At 41.8% G+C, this 19,643-nt stretch overlaps 2 protein-coding genes and 1 pseudogene across 4 annotated transcripts; 1 reads left to right on the top strand and 2 right to left on the bottom strand.

The window, feature by feature from the left end:
- Window positions 1-928: 928 nt before the first annotated feature.
- Window positions 929-4,550, top strand: LOC142941098 (keratin, type I cytoskeletal 13-like). The gene is made up of 7 exons (XM_076083365.1): window positions 929-1,345; window positions 2,176-2,258; window positions 3,089-3,245; window positions 3,363-3,524; window positions 3,613-3,738; window positions 3,930-4,150; window positions 4,472-4,550. Exons 1-7 carry the CDS (start codon window positions 929-931, stop codon window positions 4,548-4,550), a joined length of 1,245 nt encoding a protein of 414 aa, XP_075939480.1.
- Window positions 4,551-6,282: 1,732 nt separating this feature from the next.
- On the bottom strand, window positions 6,283-12,771 carry LOC142941096 (uncharacterized). Of its 3 annotated transcripts, none has more exons than XM_076083362.1 (3): window positions 12,445-12,771; window positions 10,096-10,616; window positions 6,283-8,801 (listed from the first exon to the last, which is right to left on the bottom strand). In XM_076083362.1, exons 2-3 carry the CDS (start codon window positions 10,459-10,461, stop codon window positions 7,731-7,733), a joined length of 1,437 nt encoding a protein of 478 aa, XP_075939477.1. In that variant the 5' UTR covers window positions 10,462-10,616; window positions 12,445-12,771; the 3' UTR covers window positions 6,283-7,730. The 3 variants fall into 3 exon arrangements, with proteins under 3 accessions (XP_075939477.1, XP_075939479.1, XP_075939478.1); XM_076083364.1 differs by having other exon boundaries at window positions 12,429-12,771; XM_076083363.1 differs by having other exon boundaries at window positions 12,425-12,771.
- A 4,443-nt stretch (window positions 12,772-17,214) lies between these two features.
- Window positions 17,215-19,643, bottom strand: part of LOC142941115 (uncharacterized) — a 28,132-nt pseudogene continuing 25,703 nt past the window's right edge.

Here is a 19,643-nt window from a genome sequence, read left to right on the forward strand (position 1 = left end):
TGTCAAGTCAAGACCAACACGTTCATAGACTAGTGTCAAGTCAAGACCAACAAGTCCATAGACTAGTGTCAAGTCAAGACCAACACGTTCATAGACTAGTGTCACGTCAAGACCAACAAGTCCATAGACTAGTGTCAAGTCAACACCAACATGTTCATAGACTAGTGTCAAGTCAAGACCAACAAGTCCATAGACTAGTGTCAAGTCAACACCAACACGTTCATAGACTAGTGTCAAGTCAAGACCAACAAGTCCATAGACTAGTGTCAAGTCAAGACCAACAAGTCCATAGACCAGTGTCACGTGTAATTATTGATGCAATCCTTTAATGTTGCAGCTGAGCGGAGCCCCTGTGTTGATGAGATGGATCGATGTGAGAGGACTGCTTGGTGTGGTGAAAGGAAGCTGGCAGGTGTCGAAGGTGTGGGGGTGTTTGTCAGAGATGGATCTAATTTTTTTATATTTCTGAGCTGCAGTAAAAACATCACAGAACCAGTTCTGTGATGTGACTTTTTAAAAACATGGAGCTGACTTCTTGCACGGGTGGAACGTGACGACCCTGCAGAACTGTAGGAAATAAAGTGAAGGAAAGAGTTCAAACCGTAAAGTAAAAAAAAGTTGCATTGGACATACAGCAAGTACAAGTACCTCAAAACGCAGTACTTATTGTACTTGGCTCCATTCCATCTCTGGGGTTGTGGACTGTGGACCCCGCCCCCTCACCTGCAGCTCAGCCCACCTGAGATCCTTTAAAAGAAGCAAACGGATCCGTCTCCTCTCACTTCTCTCCTCTTCCACTCCCTCCACCGGAGAAGACGAGCCACACCTCTTCTTCTGTCACTCCATCATCGTCCTCATCATGGCCATGTACTCACCGAGATCCTCGATGGGCGGCTTCGGCTCTGGGAGATCCTCCTACGGCGGAGGCATGAGCTCCTACAGCATGTCGGGAGGAGCAATAGGTGGTGGTATCAGGGTCTCCCAGGCCAGCAGGAGCTTCTCTTCTGGCGGCGGTGGTGGCGGTGGCTACGGTTTCGGAGGCGGAGCAGGTGGTGGTGGAGGCTTCGGCTCAGGAGGCTTCGGCTCAGGTGGCGGAGGAGGTTTCGGCGGTGGTGGTGGCGGTGGCGGTGGTGGTGCAGACAGCAGCAACTCGATCGGCAACGAGAAGTTCGCCATGCAGAACCTCAACGACCGCCTGGCCACCTACCTGGCCAAGGTGGCGGCGCTGGAGAAGTCCAATGGAGAGCTGGAGCTGAAGATCAGGGGGTTTGTGGAGAGCAAGGTCGGCCCGAGCGCCAGAGACTACAGCCACTTCTTCGTGACCATCGCAGAGCTGCAGGGCAAGGTGAGGAAGAGGGGCAGCGTGGGAGATGGTGTTCAGTGTGGCGTCTGTAGTTCTGTTTTAGCTCTGCTCCGGGTACTCCGGGTTCTGCTGGTCGTGTTTTATTAACCTGTTTTAAGGACTTTTAAAAATCTCACCACCAAAGAAAAGACGAGAAATATCTATTTATAGGTTATTGAGCCACTCGTCTGGAGTTCATAAAGTTATGAACTAATAATGGGAGAAGTATTCTGGTAAAAGATATTTAAGCGTAGCAGCTCTCAACTTCTGTAAATGATGAAAGGAACAAAAGAAAGAAGAAACTTGATGACAAACCACTAAATAAATTCACAGTGAGTTCTTCTCTGTGAACTAACTGGCAAAAGCAAGAGATCATTACGAGATGAGCTGGAGGATGAAATCAAACCTTGTTGGTTGAGTATCACTCAAAGAGCCACGCCCTGAATAAAGGAGAGCAGCCCTCGGGGATGAACTTCTGTAATGAAAGGAGGTGTGAAGACAAGCAGCTCGACACACCTGTGTGGACCAGATCCAGGTCCAGGTCCAGGTCCAGGTCCAGGTGCTGCTGCCACGCCTCAAACACTCATATCTGCAACACTCATCACATTTCTTTTGAGGGATATTTAATATTTATGTCGCAGAAAACCGACAAAAATACATACGCACAATATGACTCTTCTCTTTTTATCTTTAAAAGATGATTATCTTGAAATGTTTACTTTCTCATTTTCTGTCTCATACATATGTGAATATGTTTATGTATTTAGTCTGAGTGCACACCTCACCGTCCTGTCTTCTGATTGGTCACTTCAGAGTATTTAAATGTGTTTCAGATCCAGGACGCCATCCTGGTCAGAGGGTCGGTGCTGCTGAGCGTCGACAACGCCAAGCTGGCTCAGGACGACTTCAGGATGAAGTGCGTGACTCTTTCACTCACTTCTGTCCTTAAACATCATAAAAAGAGATGCGGCCGCTTTGTCTCCCTCTGCTGGAGAACACCACACAGTACCAGCATGTACACCAACTACTGACACCACACAGTACCAGCATATACACCAACTACTGACACCACACAGTACCAGCATGTACACTAACTACTGACACCACACAGTACCAGCATGTACACTAACTACTGACACCACACAGTACCAGCATGTACACTAACTACTGACACCACACAGTACCAGCATGTACACCAACTACTGACACCACACAGTACCAGCATATACACCAACTACTGACACCACACAGTACCAGCATGTACACCAACTACTGACACCACACAGTACCAGCATGTACACTAACTACTGACACCACACAGTACCAGCATGTACACTAACCTGTCGATAAGATCTAAATCAGACTCATCATGTTAAAACAGCTGAAACGTTGGTGAAGATTTAGAGATGAAGGAATGTTTCGAGAACTTCTGAATAAAACTAAAAGCTAATATTCATACATGTAACTTCATTATGATGTTCATATCTTTATGTTATATGAGTGGAGGCCTGTTCCTGCTCTCAGATATGATTCATCTCTGTTATGTTGGTTCATTGTATAAATAGACTCATTCGTTCAGGTAGAATCTAGTAGCTAACGTCTCACTCTGTATTATTGCATCGTGGTTAAACTGGACTCTCTGGCGCTCGTCTCATCAATGACGTTTTCTTTGATATCATTCGTGTAGGTTTTCTGCACTTTCACGTCTTTTTGTCCCTCTTGTGATGCCGTCATTAAACTCTGCAGGTTCGAGAACGAGCTGTCGATGCGTCAGTCGGTGGAGGCCGACATCGCCGGGCTCAAGATGCTGCTGGGAGAACTGGGCCTGGCCAAGAACGACCTGAGCATGCAGATCGAGAGTCTGAACGACGATCTGGCGACCATGAAGAAGAACCACGAGGAGGTACCCGGATGTTAGCATGCTAACGTTAGCCAAGAACCCATTATTAGGAGAGTTAAGTGTGGTTTAGTCAGACCGCATCCCTGTCTCGTCTCTGACGTCCTCTCTGTCCTCCTGCAGGACCTGATGACCTCGCGGACTCAGATGAGCGGCCAGGTGAACGTGGAGGTGGACGCCGCTCCTCAGCAGGACCTCTCCAAGGTCCTGGAGGACATGAGGGACCACTACGAGACCATCACCGCCAAGACAAACAAGGAGCTGGAGTCCTGGTACCAGAGCAAGGTGGGAGGATGGACTCCTTTAAGAGCCACATCACTAGAGGTTTTATCTTCTTAAGGCTTTGAGTGACTCGGTCCTCTCGTCCAATCAGACGGAGATGATCAACACGGAGGTGGCGACCGCAGAGGTGACGATGAAATCAACCACGTCGGAGGTGAAGACCGTGAAGAGTCAACTTCAGTCTCTGCAGCTCGAGCTCCAATCACAGCTGAGCATGGTGAGGATTACTGATGTCCACGTCCATGTAGACACTGCAGCAGACTCCAGGTGTCCTCTTAGAGACGACAACAGACTCCAGGTGTCCTCTTAGAGACTCCAGATGTCCTCTTAGAGACTCCAGGTGTCCTCTTAGAGACGACAACAGACTCCAGGTGTCGTCTGTCCTCTAACTCCTCCGTCTCTCCGTAGAAAGCGTCTCTTGAAGCCCAACTCAACGAGATCCAGAACCGCTACTCCATGCAGCTGTCTGGGTACCAGATGCAGGTGACCTCCATGGAGGAGCAGCTGGTGCAGCTGAGGGCCGACCTGGAGAGGCAGGGACAGGAGTACCAGATGCTGCTGGACATCAAGACCAGACTGGAGATGGAGATCGCCGAGTACAGAAGGCTGCTGGACGGAGAGGGTCTCGGGTAAGAAGAAGTTAAAACCAGACTGTGAGGAACTCGACAGAGTGAGACGTCGCTGTTTTACACACAATCTCTGACACAAAGTAGAAAGAACGCAATAATTAAAAAAGTAAACTATTTCTGCAATGTCATCACTTGTTGGGAAATAGACCATAAAAATAGAAACATATAGTAAAACAGCTCGGATGTATTTCACATCATTCAAATCCTTCATTTGTGATTTCTGAGTATTTGGAAAGTTTTTGAAAATACATTTTTACATGTGGATCTTTACTTTGAAACTGAAAAACAGATTTCTCTAACTTCCTGTTACGTCTCTCTCAGATCTTCGTCCACTTCCTCCTCCTCAACCTCCACCACCTCCACCACCAAGGTCACCAAGGTCATCGAGAAGGTCGTCTGAGACCAATCGGCTGTCTGTCTGACTTATGGGGGGCGGAGCCAGATTCATCAACCTATCGTCTTCCTGCTTGCTCAACCTATGGTGTCTCTCCTCTTCATCACTTCTCACTCTGCTGTCAGTTACAGCAGCTGATGGTGTGAACGTTAAAGCTTCCGTCTGCTCTACGCAATAAAACTCTTCTCAACGTGTCTGGAGCGTCATTTTACTGTTAGCATAGCATGTTAGCATTCACCTCTAATGACGCTGGTATTTAGTCGGTTGTGTTAGCATTACCATGAATTCAATTCACTTTACTGTTAATGAAACATACCAGTATTGAGGTCAGTGTTTGCTCCTCACCATCTCCGTGATGTTGTGGTGTTGTGCCCACGGAGCCTTCTGATGAGGTCAGTGTTTGGATGTAGTTACAGAATCAGCCCACTATGAGTCAATATTGGCAGAAGTCCTCAAGCCATGATTCGTATCAAGCATGTCAAGTTTAGGGCATTTGTGACAAGTTACAGCAGCTTGATGTATGACGGCAAGGCATGTAAAATGGCCGCCACACCATGTCCTCACCGCTCCATGGAACCTCAAGCTCTTCATCACTTTGAATCACTACGGTCTTTAGATTGTACTGACTAACTTTGAAGTTGATGTGATAAATTATCTGGGAGGGGTTCGTTAAAGAAATGTCAAAATAAAAAAAAATTAAAAAAGCAGAGGTCTGATTGAGATCTGATTGAGATTGAGGCCCCCTGTTGAAGACCTCTGCTCTAGAGCAGGAACCCAAGAGACTCTTCTTTACGTCCACATGTGATACACGTGCTTGAGACGCACAGCGAGAGCTGCTGCGTCAAATGTATGTACTTTATGTTAACTTGTACAAACGGCCAAGTCCAACAGGTTGAGCTCAGTTCTTCTGTGAAACATCTTCAACGTCATTAAAACACGAAAGACTAAACGAAAATGTAGCTTAAAAAAATAAAGTAATCAACTTAAATCTCTAAAAAGACCTAAAGATCTGATGAATAAAGAGACTAAAAGAATAAAAACTGAATTAAAAGATGAGACTCACACGCTCAGACTTATATACAATATATTATATTATTATATATATATATATATTATATATATATATATTATATTTGATATATATATAATATATATTTGATATATATATTATATATAATATATATATATATATATATATTTGATATATATATATAATATATTATATATATATCAAATATTATATTGTATAAAGACTAAGGTCACGTGAACATTGCAATGTGTAAATCTACTTGCTATTTTAAATATAAAATGTGTTCACACGGTCAGAAAGACACACTTCTCACCCTCAGTGGCTGCCATCTTGGCTCCTCCTCTCTGCTGGAGACCCAGGACGTATTGCTGGACCCGCTGGAGGGAAGGGAGGCATAGGAGAACCAGGACTGAGAGGGTCAGACTGTCAGACCTGCTGCAGTAAGTGCTCAGAGACACTACCACTTTAGTCCACAGGGGGCGACAAAAACAACTACATGAAAGCTCTTCACAGTAACTTTAAGATGATAAAAACAACTAAACGTTGAACTTGATTCATGACTCAAACACACATGAACACAAAGTTTTAAAGAAGAGAAACGTGTCATAACACGATCAGATATACTGATCTCATTAGAACATGTTAGAGAACAAGAGGACGCAGGTTTGATTCCGGCTCAGAGAAGAAGAAAGCAGAGCGGAGCCGACGTCTCATTAGTTTCTTTAATAATTATTGTTCCAGTACAAGATGCTGCATCACGGTCGTCTTTAAAAAAAACAGTTGTATTAGATTTCATTAGGAATGACATAATCAATAAAGATGTGTACACAGTGAGCGATCTGGACCGGGGGGGGGGGGGGGGGCTCCTTTGTGCTGATGGGTTTGGTCCGTTAGGAGCGGAACGTTTGAACTGGAATGATTCTTTATTCTGCTACAGAAGAACAAACAGAGGAATGTGGAGTCAGCAGATTATCTGATCGATACTCAGGTTCACTTTAACAGCAACAGAGACCTGAAATACTAGTAAACACAAGTACTCACAAGTACTTTAATGAGTACTGAGGAACCAGAACCAGGACCCGGTTCACCTGAAGAACATAGACTTCTTGAATCTGAAGATGAAAGAGTCTCAACTTAAAGACATGGATGAGATGAATGTGAGCGCTGGTGCTGTTTGTCACATCGGACGTTAAGTAAACGATGACATTTCGATTAGAAATAAAGAAAAGCAGTTTGAGTTTCTAATCAATGTATGAATGTATGTGTTTATCTTTATTTACCGTAATAACACTACAGAGGAGCAACCATATTCAGACAGCGGCCCACGTTACCGTGGTTTTTAAACGCTGGTTCCTTAAAGGAATAAAACCTTTTTATTTTCTTGCAAATATTTTACTTTACAATCTCAATCTTCTCAGTTTTTCTCGTAATATTTCTTTAGTTCTTTTCCTCTTAAATTAATACATTTAATCTCAGAAAATCTGATGATTTTGTCTGAATATTAGTCAAATCTGCAGCTGTTCAAATCGTTACTTATACAACGTGATTTAACGGAGACGGACCGTAAAACATACCGGTCTGAAATCACATCTGGATTTGAATCCAGATGCGAGATGAAGTATAAAAACACTTTTACTCTGAAGAGTACTCATAACGCTCTTCATGGTGTACATGTTCTCCCTCTGAAGTACTGGTCTGTAAACAGGTTCTGGTTCAGGAGCTGCTGGTCTGGTTTCAGTTACAAAAAACAAAGATCAAGTTCCTCAAACTTGAAGTATTTTTGTGCTTGTTTTATAAAAGTACTCCAGAATAAGTACTACTGGGCCTTTGGGACCAAAGATTATCTACAAGCCCCTCATCATCATCTCTCACTCTCTCTCTCTCTCACACACACACACACACACACACACACACACACACACACACACACACACACACACACACACACACACACACACACACACACACACACACACACACACACACACACACACACACACACACACACACACACACACACACACACACAATGCAAAAAGAGCACAAAAGGTATGAAAAGTAAGAAAAAAGGAAACTTTTATATATAGGATTTATAAAAAAAGAGGAATAATACTTTGTTTATCTGAGAGTTTTTGTTAAAGGGGGAGGAGTTTCTTTTAGCTGCTGTCGCTGCTGGAGGAGGAGGAGCCAGAGGGGGAGGGGGAGGAGCTACTGGAGCCGGCCGTGTCTCCCCGCTCCCGTTTGTGGATCTGCTCATGAGCTTTGAGGTGTCCTGACTGGCTGAAAGTCTTCCCACAGTGGAGGCAGGCGTAGGGCCGCTCCCCCGTGTGGATCTGCTGGTGGGCCTTCAGGTGGCCGAGGCGGCCGAAGCTCTTGCCGCACTGCGTGCAGCCGAACGGCCGCTCGCCCGAATGGATCTTCTCGTGGGTCTTCAGCACGCCCGAGTTGCTGAAAGTCTTCCCGCACTGCGAGCAGGTAAACGGCTTCTCCCCCGTGTGGATCTGGATGTGGTTCCGGTAACCCGACTCCTTGCTGAAGCTCTTGCCGCAGTGCTGGCAGCAGAATGGCCGCTCGCCCGTGTGGCTCAGCTGGTGGGCCTTCAGCTCCTTGGATTGGCCGAAGCTCTTGCCGCAGGCGAGGCAGGCGAACGGCCGCTCGCCGGTGTGCAGCCGCTGGTGTGACCGCAGGTCGTCGGCCTTGGTGAAGCCCTTGGGGCAGTGGGCGCACACGTAGGGCTTCTGGCCCGTGTGGATCAGCTGGTGGCGCTTCAGGTTGCCCGCCTGGCCAAAGCTCTTGCCGCACTGCGAGCAGCTGTAGGGCCGCTCGCCGGTGTGGATCCTCTGGTGCGTCTTCAGGTTCCCCAGCGTGCTGAAGTTCTTGCCGCACTGCGCGCAGGAGAACGGTTTCTCCACCTGCGTGTTGCGAGGCTTCCTCGCCGTCGGGTTCTGCGTTTTGCCCGTCAGACCCGAACCCGCCTCGGCTGGCGGCGCCTCGTACGCCCCCCCGCCTGCGAACTCGGGGTCCATCTTGCCCATGCCGTCCATCAGCAGGGCCTCGGGCCGCAGCTTGTTGAGCTCTGTGCGGAGCTCGGCCATGTGGATGGACTCCAGGCCGTTGGTGGTGTTGGATTCTGGGTACTCGCACTTCAGGGAGCTCAGCTCGGTGGTGTAGTAACACTGAAGGTCCACATGGTGGTCCGACTTTATGTACTCCAGAGTGTCCGTCACCTGGAACACACAGACCAGCTTCACTCACACATATGGCAGATACGCAGATACACGTGAGACAGAGATACAGAGATATATTATACTGGATATATATATATACATACACACACTCACCGGCCACTTTATTAGGCACACCTGTTCACTTGCTTGTTAACACAAATAGCGAATCAGCCAATCACATGGCAGCATCTCAATGCCTTTAGGCCTCTAGACGTGGTGAAGACGAGCATCAGGATGAGGACGAAAGAGGATTTAAGTGACTTTGAACGTGGCATGGTTGTTGGTGCCAGACGGGCTGGTCTGAGTATTTCAAACTGCTGATCTACTGGGATTTTCACCCACAACCATCTCTAGGGTTCACAGAGAACGGTCCTAAAGAGAAGATGTCCAGTGAGCGGCAGGTGTGTGGACCAAGATGCCTCGTTGGTGTCAGAGGTCAGAGGAGAATGGGCAGAGTGGATGGAGATGATAGAAAAGCAACAGTAACTCAAATAACCACTCGTTACTACCAAGGTCTGCAGAACGCATCTCTGAACGCACAACACGTGGAACCTTGAAGCAGACGGGCTACAGCAGCAGAGACCACTGATGCTACTTCCAGCAGGATAGTGCAGCATGTCACAAAGCTCAGATCATCTCAAACTGAACATGACGATGAGTTCACTGTACTCCAACGGCTCCACAGTCACCACATCTCAATCCAACAGAGCAGCTTTGGGATGTGGTGGAACGGGAGCTTCTCATCATGGATGTGATGCTATCGTGTCAACATGTGTGAGGAACGTTTCCAACACCTTGTTGAATCTCTGCTACCAACAATTAAGGCAGTTCTGAAGGCAAAAGGGTCCAACCCGGTACTAGCAAGGTGTACCTAATAAAGTGGCCGGTGAGTTCATATGTAAATCTGTATTTATTCGCTTAATTCAAACTCCCTCTGAGTTCATCACATGATCCATGCTGCTTCACTTCAGCGCTATGAACTCTAAATAAACTATTGAGTTGTGATTTAATCACAATAAACATAAAAGTGATGCAGAAATATCTACACAATGACGATCTGTAAAAGTCTGAGTTCATGTTTTGTTATTTCTCTCCTCAAGACAACAAGTAAACAACTTTTAAATGTTTGTTTTCTGAATGGAGTCTGGTTCCATCGGTGCTATGCTAAGCTAACATTGTAGCAGCTCCATCAACACTCAACATGACGTCATCTAGTCATGAATACAGCAGCGTGTTCTTCATTGTGTGAACGGGGTCTACCTGGGACCAGGTGTGAATGGTGGTCCTTGTTTACCTGTGAGATGTAGTCGAACACGGAGCTGGGCTCGTAGTGGGACTTGTAGTCCAGATCTGGGACGTCCCCGTGGTGGAAGTGGCCCAGGTGGTGGTGGTGGTCCCCGTGGTGATGCTCAGACTTGATGTAGTCCAGGCCGCTGATCTCCATCTTGATCTGGTCGTGGCCCAGCTCGGCAGTGGACAGCGGCTGGATCTCCGACAGGTCCACGGTCCGGATGGGCTCCAGGTCCAGGTCCAGGTCCTCCGGCTCGCTCTTCACGCAAGGCAGCATCGCCAGCGGCTCGGCAACCTCCGTGGGGGAGGGGTCCAGAGGGGGGGGAGGGGAGAGGCCGAGGCTCAAACAGTCGGCCTCCAAGTCTGTCATGCTGAGGGGGCGGAGCTAACGACGTATCGCCGACGCTTTGTCCCGCCCTCCTCTGTAGAAATCTACCTGTCCTGAGAGGGGGGGGGCGCGTGTCCTCTGGGAATCCAACAGTGAGTCACTGATGATGTCACCACCCACACCTGACTGGGACCAGCCTGCAGAGACACACAACACAGCGTTACACTAAATATACATTTATACAGATCCATGTTTATCTTTTGTCTCTGATGAAATATGACATCATGTGTGATACTCATCACAATCAAACTTTAGTGTATAGTGTGTATATATACACACATACATACATACACACACACACTATATAGTGTGTATATAATAATTTTGAACATGATAAATAAAACTTAAACAAATTTAATTTATTGTTAACTTTTGGGGTTAACTACTACTACTAGAAGTACTACCACCACTAGTACTACCACCACTAGTACCACCACTAGTACTACCACTAGTACTACCACCAGTACCACCACTAGTACTACCACTAGTACCACCACCAGTACCACCACTAGTACTACCACTAGTACCACCACTAGTACTACCACTAGTACTACCACCAGTACCACCACCACTGACAGTCTGTCACTGAACCCATCCCTAGCGTATTGGGAGCAGTGGGCTGCTGAGTTGCGCCCGGGGAGAGGTTAGGGGTTCAGTGTCTTGCTCAGGGACACTTCGGCACAGGACATGTAGCAGCAGAGGATCGAACCGCCGACCTTGCGGTTGCCGGACGACTCTCTCTATCCTCTGGTTCTGAAGTAGGTTATATTTACTCAAGTACTGTAGTTAAAGGAGTACTTCACCCACTAAATTAGTAACCATGTGTTTGTATATAGTTTTTCGTCTCCATTGACTTCACTTCATCAAGGGTTAACATTTATACTTTAACATGAATAAAAAGAGTTTAAGTTCATCGATTATTGTAGAACTTCTCCTGATGCTGCAGGTTTTTGTTGTCGTACTTTGTTTCAGTATCATAGTTTTAAGTGTCACTTTAGAAACATCTGCAGCAGTAAAATACAACATACACATTAATACTGCAGTAGTATTGAACCATAAACATAAATCATAGCTAAACACTGACAGGCCATCAATCAATACTTCTATTTGAACTGTTGACAATATGCACATCCTACTTCAGGAAGGTTGTGAATGCAGTACTTTTACTTGTAATGGAGTACTTCCACTCACTACTGAGGTACTTTTACTGCAGTGAAGAATCTAAATACTTCTTGTTCACTCGCACGCGCGCACGCACACACACATGAACTAACGGCCACAAAAAAAGCCCGTTAAAAGTTTACCGGGCTGTGGGTTCCGGTGCTCACGCGCAGCTCTAGTATAAAAGTCTCTACCTGTTTGTCTTCTTTCAAAACACATTTCTTTTAACTCGCAACGCAGCCTCCGAGTAAAAGAATCTGGCGGTGATTTTCTCCACGTTTAACGGCTCGTTAACGGCTCATCAGCGGGAACGTTTCGTTCCTCTCCCGGGTGTGAAAGCTCCGTATTTACACGCGCTTTCTTGGCATACAAAGACAGGGCAGGATGCCATAGCTATAGCTAGGTTAGCTAGCTAGCTAGCTAGAGCTAGCCAGTGGCCATCTTGTTTATCACACTAGCAGCTAAGCTAACTAGCGGGGCTAGCTGCTGTTTGAGGGGGGAGAAAGTGAGAGTGAAGCTGGGAGAGGGAGGATGAGAGGCAGACGGAGGTTAGCCTCCTCCACTTGTCTCCTTCACTTGTCTCCTTCACTTTTTACCCCCAGCTAGCAGACGTGTGTGACAGCTCCAACACAAAAGAAAGAACCCTAACCAGGGTCCGATTCATGAAAATCTGTGCAGATTCTGTGAAGAGAGCGCGAGCGTTGAAGCCGGAAACCGAGCGCAGCGCGAGAGAGAAGCGTCAACAAGAGCAGCGGCTCAACGGCGGGTTTTGACGGTCCGTTACCTACGTTACCGGTCCGTTACCTGCGCGTGGTCCGGTTCATGGTTCTCCTCCTCGCGGTCACTTGTAGCTAAACTCCGCGGGACCCGCCACGTCCACCTTCGGCAGAACAACCTCACCTCCTCGCCTCCTCTCTCCTCCCCTCTATCACTGACTAATTCCGCTCCCTCCTTCTTTTTTCCTCCCTCCTTCCTTCCTTCCTCGCTTCTCTCCCCTCCTTCCTTCCTTCCTTCCTTCCTTCCTGCCTGCCCACTGGCCTCTCGTGCTAGGTAACTACGGCAACGGTAGTAGAAGAGGTGGGTATATTTTCTCAGTGTCGCGCGCAGTTACACGAGCGGGTGCGCGCACGCGGTACATTGTTACATTATCATTGTCGTCGTCGCCTCCTCGCGCTCGTTTATTTGTTTATTTATTTTTAGCTCCACGCGCCCGGTGTGTGTTTGATAATGAATGAGCGAGCAGCACGCGCCACCCGCTGATCCGGGTCATTGCGATCAAGTGGTGACGTCATCACAGAGCCGTTAACCTGCTCATTAAATATCTAATGATGTCACATTAATACATTTTAAATGTGCTCACAAAATAAATATATTACACTCGTTTTTTATTTTTATTTTAGTTTATAAAATTATAAGTATTTAATTCTTATTTTCTGACTATACTGACTATACTGACTTCTGACTATTGAGGAAACTTCGATTCTTCAACGTGTGCAGCAAGATGCTGGAGATGTTCTACCAGTCTGTTGTGGTCAGTGCACTGTACTTCTGTAGTCTGCTGGGGGAGCAGCATTGGAGCCGGAGACACCAACAGACTTAATAAACTGGTTAAGAAGGCCGGCTCCATCATTGGCTGCAAACAAGACTATCTGGAAGAGGTGGTGGAGAGGAGGACGCTGAAGAAACTATTATCCATATTGGATAACCCGGACCACCCTCTCCACCACCTACTGCAGGGACAGAGGAGCACTTTCTCCAACAGACTCATCCAGCTCCGCTGTCACAAGGACAGATTCAGAAAAACATTCCTGCCCTCTGCTATTAGACTTTATAATAAAACATCTCGGGCCAGATCATCGTCCTTCACATGACTATAACAACGCTACACGGTTGTTGCTTGTTGTTGGTGATCCTTGCTCTACTGTCCAATTTGTTTAGTTTACTAGTTGTTAATTTAATTAATACCACTCTGTTCATTGTATATACTGTGCATTCCTATTTTATCTTATTTTTTATTAATCTATTCCTTCAAATTCAATATCTGCTCTGTTATTTTATTGTACTGTATATATTGTGCATTCTATATGTTATATTTTACTCTGTAAAGTGCTGCTGCTACAAACTAATTTCCCCCTGGGGATGAATAAAGTTTATATCTATCTATCTATCTATCTATCTATCTATACATACTTTTACACTGTTTCAACTGAACTGAACTGCTCTGAAACAACTTGGGTCTATGTTTACTTCCTGTCAGGTTATGTCATTCAAATACACAATAATGTTTACCATTAAATAATGTTTACCATTAAATAATATTTACCATTAAATAATGTTTTCCATTAAATGTTTACCATTAAATAATATTTACCATTAAATAATGTTTTCCATTAAATAATATTTACCATTAAATAATGTTTTCCATTAAATGTTTTCCATTAAATAATATTTACCATTAAATAATGTTTACCATTAAATAATATTTACCATTAAATAATGTTTTCCATTAAATGTTTACCATTAAATAATATTTACCATTAAATAATGTTTACCATTAAATGTTTACCATTAAATAATATTTACCATTAAATAATATTTACCATTAAATGTTTACCATTAAATAATATTTACCATTAAATAATGTTTACCATTAAATGTTTACCATTAAATAATATTTACCATTAAATAATGTTTACTATTAAATAATGTTTACCATTAAATGTTTACCATTAAATAATATTTACCATTAAATGTTTACCATTAAATAATGTTTACCATTAAATAATGTTTACCATTAAATGTTTACCATTAAATAATATTTACCATTAAATAATGTTTACCATTAAATAATGTTTACCATTAAATATTTACCATTAAATAATGTTTACCATTAAATGTTTACCATTAAATAATATTTACCATTAAATAATGTTTACCATTAAATATTTACCATTAAATAATGTTTACCATTAAATAATATTTACCATTAAATAATATTTACCACTAAATAATATTTACCATTAAATAATATTTACCATTAAATAATGTTTTCCATTAAATGTTTTCCATTAAATAATATTTACCATTAAATAATGTTTACCATTAAATATTTACTATTAAATAATATTTACCATTACATGTTTACCATTAAATAATATTTACCATTAAATAATATTTACCATTAAATGATTACCATTAAATAATGTTTACCATTAAATGTTTACCATTAAATAATATTTACCATTAAATGTTTACCATTAAATAATGTTTACCATAATATTTACCATTAAATAATATTTACCATTAAAAAATGTTTTCCATTAAATGTTTTCCATTAAATAATATTTACCATTAAATAATGTTTTCCATTAAATGTTTTCCATTAAATAATATTTACCATTAAATAATGTTTTCCATTAAATGTTTTCCATTAAATAATATTTACCATTAAATAATGTTTTCCATTAAATGTTTTCCATTAAATAATATTTACCATTAAATAATGTTTACCATTAAATAATATTTTCCATTACTGTGAGATGCTAAACAACTTTACATTTGTTTTCAAAAAGATGAGAATATCTACATTGTCTGGGGAGAGGGTAGATCAGGGGTGGGCAAACTTTTTGGCTCGGGGGCCACATTGAGTTTTAAAATTTGACAGACGGGCCGGGCCAGTAGCAGATGAATGGAGTGTTTGTGTGAACTAATATAAATTACAAGTAAAATTTACTTTCAGTGGGAACAGTGTTGTTGGTCACCCTTTTTAACCAGTGCGTCAACGTTTGGTGTCAGTTTGCTTGTGGCAATTCTCAGAACAGATCTGAGGTGTTCAACAGTTAGCTGGGATCTTACATGGTATTTTTTTTATCGTATTAATGCATATTTAATTGTGCACTTAATTATTAAGCAGTCGTTTTTGACAGTGTTTTTAGTGTAAAGGTTAATAACTGTGGTATTTTTAGCAGTTTGATTCTTTGACCGGATCATACAAATATTTGACTGTCACATCTAACATTATCAGAGTTCTGCTCTGTCATGTCTTTCCTTGTCTCTCCCCCCTGTGTCACGGTGTGGGTGCATCTTACTGGCATCAGGAAACGTATCAGAATACCCTTATTTTATTGGCTAAACTGCATCACGTGACGTGATTTACAACGCATTGGTCGGTGTTTTTCCTGCACCGCTGAACAAGTGCCGTAAATGCTGGAAAAGGAGCGTGAATAACTCCGCTGCATAAAGCAAAGGCCCGCGACCCACTGAAAACGGGTCCGCGACGAACCACCAGTTGAGAATCACTGGTCTACAGGATCGTGACGAGCAGTGAACAGCTGTTTGTGTGGCGTGTCTTCCGTCTCTTCCCGTTTCCTTCACCTACATTCCCCTGGGTCCTAAGTCCCTCCCTGTACAGCTTCTTATCACCCTCTTATCACCAACGTACATTTCTAACAAATATTACACGGTAATCAGCGTTGCATATGTGTCAAACTCTATCGGTGCATCTCCAGTCTGTCTTTGTTCATCCTGCATCGCTCTGTTCTGTTCTTTAATGTAACGTAACTGGAGCCACGGAGCCTCTCCCAGCTGTTAGCAGACTGTTGTGCTAGCAGGCTCGCGAGTGAGCTGTACCCAGCATGCAGTTCGGCGGGGAAATTTTATAAATGTACAATTATTAGTATTACAAATTGTTTATGTGTCACAGGCTGTTGTGTGCTGTGGTGTTTTTCTCTGTTAAAGAGCGTTAGTTGTGGGTTATTAATTGTTGTGTTATAAAGTTATGACCATGACTAGGGTTCCCTCTCAGTACATATAAGTGAACTAGCGCTGACCGCTATGGTAAAGAATACATTTAGCTGCCTGTTGAAGCACCGGTATAATGGTGTGTGAAGAATTCATATCATACGGGAAAAAAATAACCGGTATACTGCCCAGCCCTAGTCTTTATTATAGTATGGACAATTTTTTACCAATATTTGACGGGCCGGATTAAAACGTATCCGGCCCGCGGGTCGTAGTTTGCGCATGCCTGGGGTAGACCTTTCTGTGGTGTATATATATATATATATATATATATATATATATATACATATATATACATATATATATATATATATACATATATATATATATATATACATATATATATATATATATATATATATATATATACATATATATATATATATATATACACATATATATATATACATATATATATATATATATATATGTATATATATATATACATATATATATATATATATATATGTATATATATGTATATATGTATATATATATATATATACATATATATATTTTTTTATATACATATATATATTTTTTTATATATATATATATATATATATATATATATATATATATATATACACACACACGTGTACACATGTTTATATGTGTGTATATACACATATTTATATATGTATATACACAATGCAGCAGCAGCAACATTAATCCAGAAACACTAGATATTAAAGTATAAAATGTACGATCAATACTTTAACTATTATATTTTAAATCTTTGTTCCATCAGAAAAGAGAAAATCAGACTTCAGGTTTCGTTTGTGAACATTTATTGTTATTGTTTTTGTTTGAATTTTACCACAAAAAGTACCCGGTCTCATCAACTAAAACAGGTAAACAATAAGAACAGAAGAAGAAGAAGAAAATGCACCATGGCCTTCTTCATCTTCTTCATCATGGCCGACACTTTGTAACATTCAGACGGTGCTGTGATCAACACGGGCACAAACATCAGAGCGTTGGCCATGAATCCACTCAGTTCACGTATTAACCCGACGGAGGTCTTTAAATAAGAAACTCTTTTACATTTTGGTTTTGTCATTAGATCGGTGAATTACAAAAAAAAGGGCACATTTTTTTATCAAAAGTATTGCATCAAATCTGAAAACACTGAGATGAAGGAGTAGAAATAGATATTTAAAGTAATAAAAAACAAAACGTTATTCACGTTTCCCTGTGTCATCACAAAGTTACACCACTTAAATTGAAAATAAAAGTTTAAAAACATCCCTTTCATCCCCTCGTTCCCACAATGCATCAAACAATAAGAGGACCTCTGATGGTTCCCTGAGGAACTCCTGCAGTGAGTTTCTATTGACTCCAGCTCTACGTCTATTTAACTAACATGTCTTACGTCTGTTACAGGTTATAAAACCTTTATTTTATGTTCATTCCCTTCTTTCTTTTCTCCACCTTCAGTGTGAACGAACATCTGGAACCAAACAACCACTTTACAGAAAAACAGCATCAAATAAAAGTTCACAGATATGTGCACATGAAATGCGTCTGAATGCTTAAAATAATAACGTATATTGTATATATTTATAACATCAAGGCCACCCGTTACTAATTAATAACTTCCTGCTCAAGTTATAATGTTTGGCCTCATTGTGATGAATTCTTGTAGCACAGATTCAATAATTTGGCAAAAGGTCGTCACGCCGTCCGCTCGCTTTTGTAAACAGATGGATCACCATGGTAACGGGTCACATGACGCTGTCGAGTAAAAAACACGTTAATACTCTGGTTGTGCTGATTATTGTTTCTTGTGGTTTTAACTTTCTATTCTTGTAAGTTTATGTTTACATCTCATTGTTTATTTTTAGCATCTTTTTTGTTCTTTTTCCCTTAAAAGTGCTCTACGAGCTTTAACAAGCTCTGGAACGAACAACAAGATATTAAAACCTTTAAAACAAACTAGAAAGGTCAAAACAATACTTGATGTTTCACTACATAATCTGAACGGCTCAGTATGGAGGCTCATTAATGCTGGAAAAATGAAAATAAAAAAATGACCAGACGTGAAGTAAAAACGTTTGTCAAAATTATAAGTGAGCAAATCATTTCTTAACTTGTCCAAGTTAGAGTTTTGACTTACGATTAAGTATTTTTATTCTGGTCATATCTAATTATTTTATATTTCTTGTCTTCACCTCAATGGGCTTCCATATTTCTTATGTTGTTAAAATTACTTATTTAAGTCCTAAAAAACTATATTTTCTATTCATTAAAAAATAAATATTCTTCAGGGACTTAATATTCAACCCTGAGACGTTTATGTTTTTGTGGTTTTTACTCGTCAGCATCAGGTTCTGTTTCAAAGAAACAACAACAACAAACATGTAAAATGCAAACAGAAAGTAAAGATAACGTTATTGTAGTCACATACGGACGCAGAGCGTCTACTGAGGTAATGAGGTCTGTGTGGAGAGGAACAAAGAAGAAACACTGGAAATGTTTGACAAGACAAATAAAATGAGGTATGTGAACACGTACGCAGGCTGGTTGAATCATTCAGACGTTAGCGAAGCAGACGAGCAGCTGTAGCTACTGAAGCAGAACATTAACGCGGATTAATCAAATTAAAGGTTTTCATTCATGATGTTTTTTTAGAAGAGTGAACAATCAAATCAAACTCCGCTCAGCAGCTGCCGAGGTTTAAAAACATTCAAACTAAAAAGGGTCAGATTATCTCCACTGACGGGCTTCCATACTCAGAGTAATTTAGTCTTCTGTTTGTGTTTTTATACATATATATATATATATATATATATATATATATGGTTATTTTTGTTTCTCCGGAGGTATGTGTGTGTCAACATGAGGTCACTGAACGAGGGATGAGGGAAGGAAGCAAGTAAAGAAAGAAGGAAGCAGAGATTTAGAAACCTTCCACTTTTCTCTCATTTCATCATCACTTCTCAAAACAAACCTGTACAACAAACATAAAGATTAATTCACAATCACCGAGTCCACACAATCGAACTTATTCCTCCTTTTTACTTTTTTTTTTTTACGAGTAGTGATGCAAGAAACAAACATCCTCAAAGATCCAGAAAAATATAAAAAATATGACAAAAAAATATAAATCAGCCGACGATAATCCACAAAATAAAAAGAGTGTTTGTTGAGAGAAACAATTGAAAAGGGCACTTTAAAAACAAACCACCACCACAGGAAAC

The sequence above is a fragment of the Anarhichas minor genome, unplaced genomic scaffold, assembly GCF_050575085.1.
Source record: "Anarhichas minor isolate MPS153535 unplaced genomic scaffold, ASM5057508v1 ptg000129l, whole genome shotgun sequence".
NCBI classification, from domain to species: Eukaryota; Metazoa; Chordata; class Actinopteri; order Perciformes; family Anarhichadidae; genus Anarhichas; species Anarhichas minor.

What these genes read in the sequence shown, in the direction of transcription:
- LOC142941098 (XM_076083365.1), top strand. Translation starts at nt 929, where the DNA reads ATGAGCTCCTACAGCATGTCGGGAGGAGCAATAGGTGGTGGTATCAGG. An exon ending in TGAAGAAGAACCACGAGGAG is followed by an intron (nt 3,246 to 3,362) that starts GTACCCGGATGT and finishes GTCCTCCTGCAG; the next exon opens with GACCTGATGACCTCGCGGAC. An exon ending in CTGGACGGAGAGGGTCTCGG is followed by an intron (nt 4,151 to 4,471) that starts GTAAGAAGAAGT and finishes CGTCTCTCTCAG; the next exon opens with ATCTTCGTCCACTTCCTCCT.
- LOC142941096 (XM_076083362.1), bottom strand. Translation starts at nt 10,461, where the DNA reads ATGACAGACTTGGAGGCCGACTGTTTGAGCCTCGGCCTCTCCCCTCCC. An exon ending in TGTTCGACTACATCTCACAG is followed by an intron (nt 8,802 to 10,095) that starts GTAAACAAGGAC and finishes TGTGTGTTCCAG; the next exon opens with GTGACGGACACTCTGGAGTA.